The following is a 14476-nucleotide window of genomic DNA, read 5'->3' on the forward strand; positions in this document are numbered from 1 at the left end:
TCCAGGGCTTGTTTCTCGGACACTGGACTTAATGGGCTCGTTGTTTTATAATAACTGGTTTATGATCTGTAAACTGCAGTGGGATGTAGGATCCTTAAATGCGCTCTTTACATCTCCAGCCCATATCATAGCACTTAATGCTTAGTAGATATTTAATAATCATTGGCTTTTTTTTCTCTCAACCAAACAAATGCCTTTCTGTGAGCATGGAAGTCAGTTTTTCATTATGTTAGTGTTTCTTGCTGCATTCCCATGAAACAACTTAGAACTCAGGTTTTAAAATGCTTTTCTGGGGTGCCTGGGTGGCTCAGTCATTCGCCATCTGCCTTCAGCCCAGATCATGATCCTAGGATCCTGGGATCGAGCCCCACATCGAGCTCCCTGCTTAGGGGGAAGCCTGCTTTTAGGGGGGGAAAAAAAAGAAGAAGAAGAAGAAGAAGAAGAAGAAGAAAAAGAAAATAAAATGCTTTCCTAGTCTCCTCAAAGATAAGCAGCTTCCACTCCCAGCCCAGAACGGTGGTAGGTCAGAGAGAGAGAGTATACTGCAAGCTGTGCTTTCTGTTCACATTCTTTTGTTTCTTAGAGGCTTTCTGTATAGTATCTTCATTCTCTTAGAACCTCCTTTATGTAGACTCTAACCCCCAAGGTTGTCCTTTGGCCCCAGTGGGTGGATCCCTAAGAGTTTTATTTACTCATGCCAGTTACTGAAAATGTCTCCTTGCCCCTGGTGGGCACATAGACAATACCATGTTAGTGCTGGTACCAAGTACAGAATAGAAGCCAATAACCAGCTCAGACCTCATCCTGGAACCTGGCTTCCTTGAAATTTTTTATAACAACTAAGTAACAAGGTAGAGCTGTGTTTTATTTGTTGCTAGATTTCTGGGGAGAATACTGGCCTCCCAGAGTTCAATGGGTAAAGCATCAGCACCGTGATGGTACAGACAGCATTCAAAACAATGACCTCCTCCTCCTTCTCCTCCACCAACATCATCATCAAGCTCAGTCTGGAGTCAATGAATAAGGGGATGTGACTTCATTTCAGGGGATTTGGAACCAGGTCCTTCCCAAGCATTAGTGCCACAGATGAGATTCTTATGAATATAATGCTGAAAAAAACACTGGTCTTCGCAAAAACTGTTTTCCCAAGGCTTAAAATTTTAACTTATAAGCTAAATATTTTCTAGTTCTGGGTATTATTTTGAGATTTTATTTATAATTTGAACACTAGAGTTGCTGTAGTAGGTCATAACCTTTCCATGGAGTTGAATGCGTCCTTCTGGAAACCATCAGATTGCAAATGTCTAATATGTGTGTGTATCGGTTCTCCTCTGTGTTTAGCTTCAGCCCAATGCTAGGAAAATACCTGGACTTTGGAATCTCATATTTATTCCTAGAGTTTCTTTAAGATTCTCATTTCTCATTCAACTCATGTCAGATAGCTGTGGATATGTCCATTGGGTTGACAATAGTATATTTCAGTTAACCAAGAAAGAATAAATATAATGCAGCTTAACCTTGTTACTTAATTGTTAACCCAAACTACAACAGGGCCTTGTGGAATGAGCTCTGAGCTAGTTATTGACTTCCGTTCAGTATTTGGTACCAGTGAGTCCCTGAAATGCCAAGCTTGCTCTAATAATAATGGTTATTCATCTGCAGACAATAGAGCCAGTGATAGAATGCTTAGAAATGAAGCAGAGGCATAGTACACATTTGTTCTAGACAATGCTCAGAAATTGATCTAATAGGCAAGCCTTAACAACAGCTAAAATTTCTATTGGTAGTAGGAAAAATATAAATTTTCCAAGTCAGAGCTGGCTTTGTCACTAAGCTAGTCACATGATGGGACAAGTAACTTAACCTCCATAGGCCTTAATCTCCTCATCTATGAAATGGGGAAAATAATATTTTGCTTTGGGGATGTTATAAGATTTACACATCATATAGCTAATTTTCCCCAACATTATGTGTATCACATCACATGCCACGAACAAGTAGTATTTGAAGAAGATATTATTACTTTGTTTTCTAAAATACACATACACACACAAAATCCACAAGAATGTTGATTATTAATGCCCTACTGATTTAGGAAAAGCTCTTTGTAGGAGAAAAACAACAACAGTGAAAGCTTAAAACCCAGGAAAAACTCATTATCACATTAAGCAAACCTATCCAAGGCAAGAATAAAAAAAAATTACTCTAGAGTTGAGAAAATATTTTCCACAGCTACTCCGTATGTCATTGTTAAATAACCTTTGGGGATTTTGCTCCACTCTGTATAAATGTGGGATACTGGACTCTGGATACTGGGTCATCATGATGGCCCACTTAAAATGTTATAACTTCGCTCTAAGCAAATAAATAAACTCATTTCCTCAGTATGTACTATCCTGGTTGGTCTGTGATAGAATCAACATTGACAATAATGACAATGAGGCCATGACAAGAGTTACTGAATGGAGGAAATAAGGTAGAAAGAGCAATTCAAAGAACTAAGAGGCAATGTGGAAAGAAGTGAGAAGGAAAATCAAAGTTAAAACACCACCAATACAGGGCACCTGGGTGGCTCAGTGGGTTGGGCCTCTGTCTTCTCCCGTCATGATCTCGGGGTCTTAGGATCAAGCCCTGTGTAGGGCTTTCTGCTCAGTGGGGAGCCTGCTTCCCTCTCTTCCTCTGCCTATTGCTCTGTCTACTTGTGATCTCTCTCTCTGTGTCAAATAAATACATAAAATCTTAAAAAAAAAAAAACCCACCAATACAGAAATAAGCGAAGAATGCCAGGTATGAAGAATGAACTGAGAAGAAACAGTAATGTATCTTTTGATTTATGACCTTTTTTTAGAGGTAATGGATAATTAGGGCATTGGTGAGTGTGTGTGGGGGACTGGGGCAGAGAGAGACAGAAGTCCCCGCAGGGAAAGTGCAAGACAGGGGGATGGTGGCTGAGGCTGTAGCTTTGGAATGCAGTATCCTGGATCAAGACAAAGTGTGGGAGACAAATGACTTCTCCAATAGTGTCTGTCTTCTTCTTCACCATTTGAAGCAAAGCTAGATGAAATGGAAGGGGCTCGTGTCCTTGTGATGAAACTACCCAGCAAATGCCAGCCATGCTTTAGCTCTGAGTTATGGAAACCACATGTGACTAGACCATAATGGCATTAACTCAGAATTGCCTGCTTCATAAAGAAGGAACTTGCTGTATAAGTTGTTCCAGAAAAGTTAAATGATTTCAGAAACATGGCATAAGTGAGTGATGTCACCCAGGGAACAGGGAACACTAAATTTCTTTCAAAACAAACTCCAGAAGAGAAACATCAGCCTTTTCAATGGAAATAATGGGAGATAGCCCCGTAATTCTGGTTTCTTCTGTGCTTTATAACATCTCCTGCATATTTTTTTCCCTCTTGATAAACCTCAGATCTTCCAGCAGATGACCTTGTCTCCTTCTTTTTAGAGTAAATGAGTCATTAGACAGAAACTTCCTCAACTCCCTACTATCAAATGGACAGACCTACCTATACCTCTACCCATTTCCCACCTCTTTCCTCATGTTAAATTTAAACGGTGACCTGCTACCTTATCCAAGGTAAGTCCCTCCACCTATAAAAGGGTACATCACCTCTGTCCTCTTGGGGACCTTATTATATAGATTAAATTCTTTTTCTCCTGTTCTTAAATTTTCCTTTCCACTGATTGTTAGCACTTAAATATGCTCAGGTTTCAATTCAGAAATCTGTAATAGGTATCCAGAAGCTAAGTCAACATTTCCCTTTGGATGTCTCAGACATCTCTAACTCAACACATTTAAAAATGCACTCATCATTTGTCCAAAATGAACTTCCTTCTCCTTTCCCTTTCCCTCGTTTTCTCAGTCTCAGGGGAATGGCTTCATAACCCAACCAAATGGTTTGCTAGAAACCTGGACATTATCCCTGATTCCTCCTTTCTGCTCAGTCCCCAAAGCCATTCAATCAGCTAATCTTGTTGGATCTGTCTTCAAATTATATCCTGTAACCAACCAGTCTTCTTCATCTCTATTGCCACATACTGGTTTAGATAACAATCATCTCTTGCCTAGATGGTCGTAACTAACTACTAACGGGCTTCACGATCATCTGTGTACATCTCTACTCATCTCTTTTCCATACTGCAGCTGGAGGAATCTTTAAAAAGTCTAGATAGGATCATGCCACACTCTTACTCATCTTTGAAATCATGGTTTCCTATTGCTTTTCAGATAGAGTTCATACTTCTTCATATAGCTTACGGTACTGTTCATGAGCTACTCCTATGAACTTCTTAGTCTCATGTCTCACCACATTCAGTACTTCAATCACTCTATGTCTTTCAGCTTTTCATTATTGCCATCTTCCTATCTACTCTTTGCCTAGCTAAAACTCCTTTGGCTCCTAGACTAAAGTAGTGCTCCTCACCTTCCTGGGATTCTTTATTGCAATAATTTGTTTAATTCTTTGCTAGAGTATCAGAATTATGTCTTTCTTGCAGGGTCACATGACCCTGCAATTGTGCTACTGGGCATTTACACCAAAGATACAGATGTAGTGAAAAGAAGGGCCATATGTACCCCAATGTTCATAGCAGCAATGTGCACAATTGCCAAACTGTGGAAAGAGCTGAGATGCCCTTCAACAGACAAATGGATAAAGAAGATGTGGTCGATATATACAGTGGAATATTACACAGCCATCAGAAAGGATGAATACCCAACTTTTGCATCAACATGGACAGAACTGGAGGAGATTATGCTGAGTGAAATAAGTTAAGCAGAGCAAGTCAATTTTCATATGGTTTCATTTACTTGTGGAGCATAAAGACTAACATGGGGGACATTAGCAGAAGGAAAGGAAATATGAATTGAGGGAAATCAGAGGGGGAGATGAAAAATGAGAGACTGGATTCTGGGAAACAAACTGAAGGTTATGAGGGGGAGGGGGGAGAGGGGATGGGTGAGCCTGGTGGAGGGTATTAAGGAGGGCACATATTGCATGGAGCAGTGGGTGTGGGTGTGGTGGATAAACAATGAATCTTGGAACATGAAAAAAATAAAATTAAGATGTTTAAAAAAAAAAGAATTATGCCTTTCTGGCTCACCAATTTATCCTTCTCTCTGTTTGCTCCCAATCTCTTTTACCAGCTACTCTGGTATCTTGCTTAGTATCTGGTCTCTAATAGATCCTCAGTATTTGTCAAATAACCTGATTTTTTTTCAGGGTTTTGCTATCATTTCTCTTACTGAACTTAATAGACTTGATTCTCCCATGGAGTTTCAGAGAATATAATCACAGCACATTTCAGATCTCACGTCTGTGGTGAGAAAGGGAGATTAAGCTTGAACATGGCCAGAACAACAAATGTTATGTTAATCCTTAAGGCTTAAGGTTTGTAATCAAGCAGTCATTTTCACTAAGGACTTAGGCATTTAGAGACACCCCCCCCCTTATCTCCATATGAGGGTCAAATGGCCGGTCTGAGTGCAGTGGTGTTTACAATTAATTGATCATATGAGGGTCAAAAAAAGCAAAGACATGTTTGTGGTTATTAATACATAAAGACAATATCTGCCATTAGGAGGAAAGAGTCTTTATGGGTTTTTGTTAGTTTTTTATTGCAATAGAGATAAAACTATAGACAAGACTACCTTTGGAAGTTCTAATAGGGCCAAAATCATTTCAAAACTGTTTATTGAATACTCACTAGATATAATATTTCACCTTATAAATCCTACAGTCCTGGAGCCAGGAGCAACCTTTGCTGTCATTCTGGCATGCTTCCTAGACACCATCTGGGAATTAAGCCTACAACATCTCTGATAGTCATTACTTTACTTTGGCTTGAGAACTTTCAAGAATGAGATTCCATTGCTGATGAGGCCACCTGCCCTACTCCTAGAAGCTCCAGTGTCACAATACTTTTTCTCCTTTTTCCTTCTCTAACTTAACATCTCTCTTCCTGTCACTTCAAACATATGTCTTCTACTTCACCTAAGTCCTCAACTTAGAAACACTTAAATACTGGAAGGGAAGAGGTAGAGTGGGCAAAGAGAGAGAGCTTTCCTGAGCACCCAGTGTTTTAGAAGACATCCAGTGGATAGATTTTACATTACCTCTATAACTCCTTCAACAATCTAGCAAAGAAAGCAGGATTAATGACCTTGTAGTCGGAGGTAAGTAAGACTTTCCCCATTTGCTTATCTAATGTTGAAATCCAATCCAAGATTCTGAGTCAAGAGGCTGGGGTGCTAATTTATGTCTCTTAATGGACAGCTGCATAGAGTTGGCTCTTTTTACTATTTCTAAACTTGGGAGCATAGTTCTTATTGTCCTAGACAACCTCACGAGGATTTATTTGAAGATAGAGGCGTTCGTGTTAGTGAAAACCTTTTCGCTGCATGAATACATCATAGCCTTTGGAAATCACACCCAACAGAAATCTATTGCCCTTTGGAAGTGAGAACTTCTCTCTTAGAAGTAATTCAAGCCCTGGGGAAATTTGGCTTATGGTGTCCTTTTCAAACTTGCGAGAAAATGTGGATGCTGGGGAGCAATAATTTTCCTTGCAGCCAGAGAGTACCTATCAACACTAAAGCAAGTCCCAAACCATCGGGAGACTAAACAACCTGGACTAAAATAACATTGACATTCACGTTGAGACAGTCAGGAGTGATTTAGAGTTAGAGTTTGATGATCACCACAACAAACTATTCTGGAGATTTACTAACACTCCAAGGTCAGTGTTTGGAAATTCTTAAGGAGTACTCCAATAATAGAAGTATATTTGGACCAAAATAGTATCTTACACTATGTGTATAAATTTCAATTTTGCCACACTTGCAGAATTGTAATAGGCTGAATTAAAGGAAAACGACTTGATTTTAAAAATAACATGTCACAAGGGACGCCTGGGTGGCTCAGTTGGTTAAGCAGCTGCCTTCGGCTCAGGTCATGATCCCAGGGTCCTGGGATCGAGTCCCACATCAGGCTCCTTGCTCGGCAGGGAGCCTACTTCTCCCTCTGCCTCTGCCTGCCTCTTTGTCTGCCTGTGCTCGCGCTCTCTCTCCCTCTGTTTCTGGCAAATAAATAAATAAAATCTTTAAAAAAAAATAAATAACATGTCACCAAATAACTATTTTGAATATTTTTCTTTTTAAAGTGACTTTGTAGATGAAATTTAGACAAAATCTCAATACCACCTATAACTCAAGGGTTTTGGAAGTCCTTTAACACCACATGGATTCTTTTGGGCTTCTATTATTTAACTCTGTCTGGGGATTTCTTTATGTTCTTTTATCAGATTCTCCAAAGTACTTATAATTCAAGTTGGATAAACCGGTTCTGCTGACTGCATCCCCAGCACCTTTTCCAAGGATGATAACTGCCCTTACAATTTTTTCAGACCTGGAGATCTTTCAGTGTAAAGCCAGTAGGTAAGTATTTCTGTAAACCATTATAGGTGATGTAAGAAGCTTGACAAGATAAATATGCCTAGAAAAAACAAAAGAAAGGTGCTATGATATTAACAATCATGATGATGAGATGATGGGTAACATATTTTTCCTTCCTTTTTCCTTTCTGTCCTATTTTAAATGAAGAATATATATTGCTTTTGTAATAAAGAAGCTTTACTGTTGAAAAAATCAGTTGTAGACACAATAATAGCAACACATCTGAAATGAGACCTCAACTACATGTACAGGTGACAGATGCTAAGTAGAGGCACAGACACATCTCCTGACTGCAGAAACAGATTTTAACTGAGTAGTCTGGCCCACCTGGCTCTCAGGTGCTGGCTTTATTGCGGATCACAAATCTAACTCCAAACATGGTGACAGGTCTTTGGTATGAGTTTATGTCCAACGCCTTATGGAAAGGTAATAACTTCCTCAAGTAGATCAGCTGAATAATTTTGGTTTTGCCCTGAGAATCTAGTTTAGTTGATCTAAGCTCTTTGGTTCTAAGTAATATATTTACTATCCAGTAACAAGAGTTAACAAGATAAAAAGTGTCTATACAGACATGAAGGAGAATCAAACCTGTCAGTTGTCCAATCTGGACTTTTAATGGGATTGGGAGAATTTATATTAGGGAAATAAGAGAAGTGTTGCTCCCAAATGTCCTGGAAGAGATATCAAGTTCTTATTATGAATACAGAGAGATTCTATTAAGTCTAGAAAGCTGTCAGGAACTCCTGTGCCACGCTGTTTACTAAAACAAACTAAAAAATTTATAGCATGTGTGCATACAAATATATACTTAAAAAGGCAAACTTTTTACACTTCCTTATTTTCTTCATTTCTCCATCCATCCATCCACTTCTTCATTAATTCATCAATTGCTTTTCTCAGTATCTTCTCTGTGAGGGACAAATCTTTGGTGTTGGGGAGTCCACCAGAGCACAAAACACAAAAAACTCCCTGCATTCATAGAGTTTATGTTTATAGCGCTAGAGAGATTTCAAAACAAATAGACTAGTAAAATATATAGTGTGTCATATGGGGATAACTGTTATGAAGAAAAATAAATCCAGGAGGTGAGGTAGGGCATGCTAAGTAGGAGGTGAGTGTGGGGAGAGAGGTCTTGTTGTTTTAAATGGGGTGGTCAGGAAAGGTCTCACCGATAAGGTAACCTGGTGAAGAGATGTAAGAAGAGTTGGTCCCAGACATCTTTAGTATTTCCCTTTCAACAATCATTTGAGCAGCAGAAGTGGGAGAGCCCTGATCCAGTGTTTCTGTTATTTTTACCGCACATGTGAAATAATCTGACTTTTTATGCTTGGAGCATGGCACCTTCAGCACAAGGATGTGGTTTTTACACAGAAATAATACATGGTAAAAAATTTTCCTTGGAGTTGTATGCCTAGTGCACAGATCCACTCAAATATCACTGTTTGGTGGTCTGATTGAACTAACAAAACCATGTACGTGGACGTTAGTTTTTTTCCCTATACGTTCATGTGTTTGCTTTCTGAAGTGGACTTTGAGCCTACTGAAGACGGGATTGGGACAATGATTTATTCATCTTGCCGGCCTCAGCGCTTAGCCCAGTGCCTGGTATTTGTCAGGTACTCAATGATTACTAGTTGAATAAATAAATTTTGAAAGTAAAATAGACATTGACTTCAAACAGTTTGTGAGATTAATGCCCAGTGGCCACATTTACCTATTAAACTACCCAACATTGATAACTTTGTTACATCATGATAACCTCTCTCTTCCCTAGGCCCTGTATAGACCTGTCACAGGGACTCTGTAAAATAAAATGGTGGTGTTTCCAACAGCAATACTTTCAGTATGAGGAACTCTCAGAGGTTGTTTCTAATTCCCATTTTTCCCATGACAGTGCTGTAAAATAGGACCTCTGTCATACCCACACTTTTCTTCTACCTAGGTGACCGCTCATTCAGCTATGTCCTCTTTCTGACTAGGGGACAAAATTATGACAGCTTATGATATCCTTACTTGAGAGAGCAGTGAAAGGAGAGAAAGGAAAGTAAAAACTTTATTTTACAATGGAGCCCTGATTCTAGGCCTTACTAATTGTGTAGGTTTAGACCAGTTGCTGAATCTCTGCAAATCCCATGACCTCATCTGTAAACTGGGAATAATGATTACTTTTGTTAGTTAGCTTTGTTATGAAGTATCATTGTGTTGGCCATAATGTTATTATTATGAAGGTCAAGTTAAGATAATACACATAAGGCATTTGGTATGGCACCTGGTACAGAATGTGTGTTCAGTTGGTTTTTGTTAATACTTTCACTACTACTATTAGTGTTACTATTAGAGAAATCAGGCAAATAAGATTTTTTAAATTAGTTGTTGAATGTTTATATGATCACAGCAGATGATGCATATCAATATATTTGCACTTTAAAATTTACCTCCTATATACTTGTAATAATATTAAGCCGAGTAACGTTTATAATGTTCTTGAATGGCTCTCTTATCACTTAAGAATATGAAGAAAGTGTAAGATACTGTATCCAGAAAATGTCAGCTGCAGAATGGAATGGTACCTCACAGAACATTCTGGTCGTTCTGGGGCGCCCTCCATGCGAAGGAACACTTCAGCAGGCATTTGACCATCATGGTGGTTGATGGACTTTCTCACTAGGAGACTTTTCTTCTAGAAAGATACAGTCATGGAAGCCCTTATCTTTTTATGTGGGAAAGTGATGCCTTAATGAGGTCTGAACTCTAGTCTGATAACTTCCGTTTCCTGTTTCTTTAGAGTCTTGAAGTATGACTGAGAACAGACACCATTAGTGGCACAAACCTTACCAAGTCACGTGATTATGGAGATGGTCTATTTGATGCTGAAAATGTATCTAGTTTTTTGACAGCGGCTAAATAACCATGGGGTCAAGTGGACTTGGAAAAGCAGCGACCTTAGATGAACTGTTGAGAACGTGCATTGAGATGTTTGGTATGAGCCCTTTCTCCCTTTGATGTACCTTGATACTCTCACTTCTCCCTAATCGGAATGCTATGGAACAGAATTCAGTCTCCATCTTTGGCATTTAAGTCCTTTTTGATGGACTCCAGTCTGCCTCCCCAGTAACACTGCCATGTGCATTTCCATGCCCATAGTTAATATGCCAGGCATCCTGTCCACTTTAATGTTTCTGGAATATTCCCTGCATCTTTCTACCTGTGTGCCTTCACTGAAATTCTACTTCAGGGCTCATCTCAGAAGCCGGTCAGATGTTCATTCTACCATTCCTAATCTCCACTGTCAGGAATGCCGATTGCTTCCTCCCACAGCTCTTTGTGACTTTCCCATGGTACTGTGATCGTTTCTCGGTCTTTCGACTCAGACAAGTAGCATAATCTGCTGTGTTCTACCTTTGCATGTATGTCTTATTTCTCCTAGTAGTTTACAGACTTTATAGCTGTATGCTTTCTAATGTTGTTTACATATCCACCTCAGCATTTCAGATTATTCTTTGCACAAACAGAGTCATAAAGTGGATGGTTTTTTGATTGTTTTTTAAATTGATTGTTACAGGAAGAGTTAGACCAGAGTGGGGGGGCCAGATAAAATACAGGAGATCAGTTAAATTTGAATTTCAGATAAAGTATATTTTTAGTGTAAACATGTCCTAAATAATGCATGGGACATACCTGTACTAAAGAATTATCTGTGGTTTACCTTAATTCTGATTAACTAAGTGTCTTGTACTTCGGTTTGCCGAATCTGGTACTCCAACACCAGAGGGAGGGTGACCCCCCCCGCCCCGTCCATCCACTTGACTTGCAAGGAAGAGCCAGTGGAAGGAGGAGGAAAACAATAATTGGGTCTATGAGAAATTTTTGACACTGATGTTTCTCTACTGGTATTAGAAAAAGAGAAGAGTGCACTGTTGTCTCCACACCCTTCATTTTATTTTATTTTTTAACAGATGACAATGGAGAGCTGAATAATAGTTATTTGCCAAGAATAGTTCTACTGATGCACCGATGGTATTTATCTTCCACTGAATTGGCAGAAAAACTTCTCTGCATATATCTTTTCAACTACTGTGTAATTTCGACAATCATAAATCAAGTTCTGTATTTAGATAGAATGTCTAACAAAAGCCGGTAAATTAAGATGAATAAATAGTCTTTAGTCAGTGTTCCAGCTGTTTTGTGGATATATATAGATGTCTAGACAAGACATCTGGATGATGGACCAAACAGTTGACTATCCATCTGGATGTTTTGGCTCTACTGAAAAATAATCACTAGATACAAAATGAAACAGAAGCTGTAGGCTGACTGTTTCTAACTTGACTTAAACATTTCTGCTGTTAGTACAATGAAAGAATAGTCAACACTGATTCCAGACCTAATTTATTCCTTTTGGGATGATAAAATGATGGACATAGAGGATACAGTTTAGACATATGAAAATGCCAGCCAAAATAACGGGATCTGGCTCAGGAACAAACAGCCCCTGAATTTTCACATCTTCCCTTGATTACAAAACTCAAAGAACATTCTAGCAGTTTATTGGAATCTGTTCATTGATCATAATTTCAGATTTCCTTCGATATAATAGCAAAAACAAACAGGGGAAAAAAACCCTAGTTAGAGACTCCGTTCTATAATAAGGGCTTTAATAGTCTACCACCTTTGAACATAAAACAGTCCTAAAAGGTGACTGAAAGCCAAATGACTCAAAATGACAAAACACTCTTAGATTTAAAAGGGGATTTTATTCTCAAGAGATCTAATGTTGATTATGCAACCACTAATATTGATTCCCACAGTCTCAGCCCGCTTCAAGCCTAGGGGACCTTGCAGATGACTGGGAAGCTTTATGGGGTAGGAGGAGCCTGAAAGGCAGAAGGTCTGATTATTAGGGCCATGTGGTCATCCTTCTGCTCATTGCAAGCTTCCTTTACTTCCTACTTCTCCCCTCCATCCTCCCAACAACATCAGGGCCAGGGGGGATGTCTGAGAGGGTAAGAAGACATTCGCCTTGAACAGAGGTTCCTGAAAGTGAGCAAGATCCTAATCCCCAGGTCTCAATATTGAGGATTAGTGTGTAGGTGACGATTATTCATTGCTGACATCATCAGAGCCCATTCTCTCCCCATCCGAACGCCCACATAACCCAGATGTCCCCACTATGGCCTTTGTATTAGGAATTCATCTAAATTGGTCAGAGAGATGCAGGTGTGGGCAAAGGATCTTGGTGCAGGGATTTTTTCTTTAACTAGTGCACGTATCAAGATGCCAGTGGAGAAACCTGTGATGAATTTCGGTTAAAGATCTGCTACTTCATGAGGTAAATATACATGTAACTGTCTTGCAGCGGATGGTTCTGGAATTGTTGACCATTTCTTTCCCCCCAGACAGTAGACCTAGTTTGGCAATAGAATTGACTCAGATTCCCACCCCCAACCCCACTTTACTGATTTTGTTTAAATTGGCCTTCCTCTGTTCCTGGGAGTAGAATTTATCTTTCTTTTAGAGATTAAGCAGTAGCACATGTGATTAGGGAATAAAACTAGCTCTTGGAAAGAGTAAATTCATTTTTTTTTCTATTTTCCCACCATATGCTTTCCCATCTAGTTGCCATGGGTTGGGAGAAGCGTTCAATTTCAGCTGTGTCTCAGCACTTAGGTGCAAGTCCAGATGTTCAGGACTTAGGGTCAGAAAGAGAGGCTCAGAGTGGGAGTGGTAGGCTTGGGTCCTTAATTGAAGGAGGGAAGAGTGAGACTCTGTGTCATCGGTGGGGAATAGGAGACTGCTAATTTGGGTTACAGTCCTGGGTTCATTGTTAATTGTAATCTGGAAAATGATACAACATTATCCATAAAGATCTAGCTTGAAATCTTCTCTTCATCAAAACTACTTAATGCCTTTCAGGTACTGGATTCTCAAGTTTCCTGCAGAGTTTAACTTGGACCTTGGTTTGATCCGTATGACTGAAGAGTTTCGGGAAGTAGCTAGTCAACTAGGGTATGAAAAGCACATCAGCCTCATCGACATATCCAGCATGTAAGAGTGGCTCACGCTTCTTTCCAACACGATGAGCCCACTGTTGGGGGAGGGAGTGGTGTGGCCCCGCTGGTTAACTCAGTTATTAGGAACTCAGTGCTAATGAGACTGACATTTTATATCTACTATTAACTTGCCACAGAGAAAACTATTTAATGACTCTAAGTATGGTTATCCGTCTTGCAAAGATAAGCTCTTGTATTGTGGGCATTCATACTCTAGTCCATTTTCCTAGAATACTTCTTCAAGAATCTTGATCCAGGTGGCATTATCCAGGAATCATCAGGGATGTTGTTAAAAATAGAGATTATTCAAAAAAAAAATAGAGATTATTCAGGTTCATTCCTAGTTAATCAGAATCTCCGGCAGTGAGGTCAGACCTCTGTCTTTATCACAAGCCTTTCAGATCATCCATATGTTGCTGAAGTGTGAGAACCAACTTCTAGTAGCTTTCATGTGCCTTAAATCACCATCCTATTTATTGATAATCTGACAAATTTATATACCTAACCCAACCTCTCCCCTGTGATCCCAACCTCGCTGGTCATAAGAAAGAGCAAGTAAGAAATTCTTGATGGATCAGTGCAAACCCACCCTGTCTGGAAAAACAACTCAAAGTTTCTGTTCTATTGGCAATGGGTCAGTGGTTTTCTCTTCAAATATGAGGGACAGGGCGTGTATTTTGCTCCTGGAAGCAGGCCAAGAGTTACAGAGTCAGTAGGTTAATAACTTCCATCGAATGAAATGGCCTTTCAGCACATTGACCAGACTCACTGTTTTTTTTATAGTCCTTCCTATGACTGGATGAGAAGAGTCACACAGAGGAAAAAAGTATCCAAGAAGGGAAAAGCCTGTCTGCTCTTTGACCATCTGGAGCCCATTGAATTGGCTGAGCACCTCACTTTTCTGGAGCATAAATCTTTTAGAAGGATCTCAGTAAGAAACTGACATTTATTCTTCCAA

General features: G+C 39.5%; 1 protein-coding gene across 7 annotated transcripts in view; it reads left to right on the forward strand.

Annotated features, from left to right (window-relative positions):
• The window catches only part of RASGRP3 (RAS guanyl releasing protein 3), a 107565-nt gene that overhangs the window by 57068 nt on the left and 36021 nt on the right, over positions 1-14476 (forward strand). For 5 of the 7 annotated variants that reach the window (XM_032352982.1, XM_032352981.1, XM_032352978.1 and 2 more), the window contains exons 2-7: positions 7318-7450; positions 10254-10448; positions 11425-11527; positions 12735-12797; positions 13382-13513; positions 14302-14449. In XM_032352982.1, the coding sequence (XP_032208873.1) occupies positions 10379-10448; positions 11425-11527; positions 12735-12797; positions 13382-13513; positions 14302-14449 (516 nt within the window). In that variant the 5' untranslated portion in view covers positions 7318-7450; positions 10254-10378. Of the gene's footprint in view, positions 1-7317; positions 7451-10253; positions 10449-11424; positions 11528-12729; positions 12798-13381; positions 13514-14301; positions 14450-14476 lie in introns of those variants that run through there. The other 2 variants (XM_032352983.1, XM_032352984.1) reach the window with 2 other exon arrangements.

Source organism: Mustela erminea, chromosome 7, assembly GCF_009829155.1.
Source record: "Mustela erminea isolate mMusErm1 chromosome 7, mMusErm1.Pri, whole genome shotgun sequence".
NCBI lineage: Eukaryota > Metazoa > Chordata > Mammalia > Carnivora > Mustelidae > Mustela > Mustela erminea.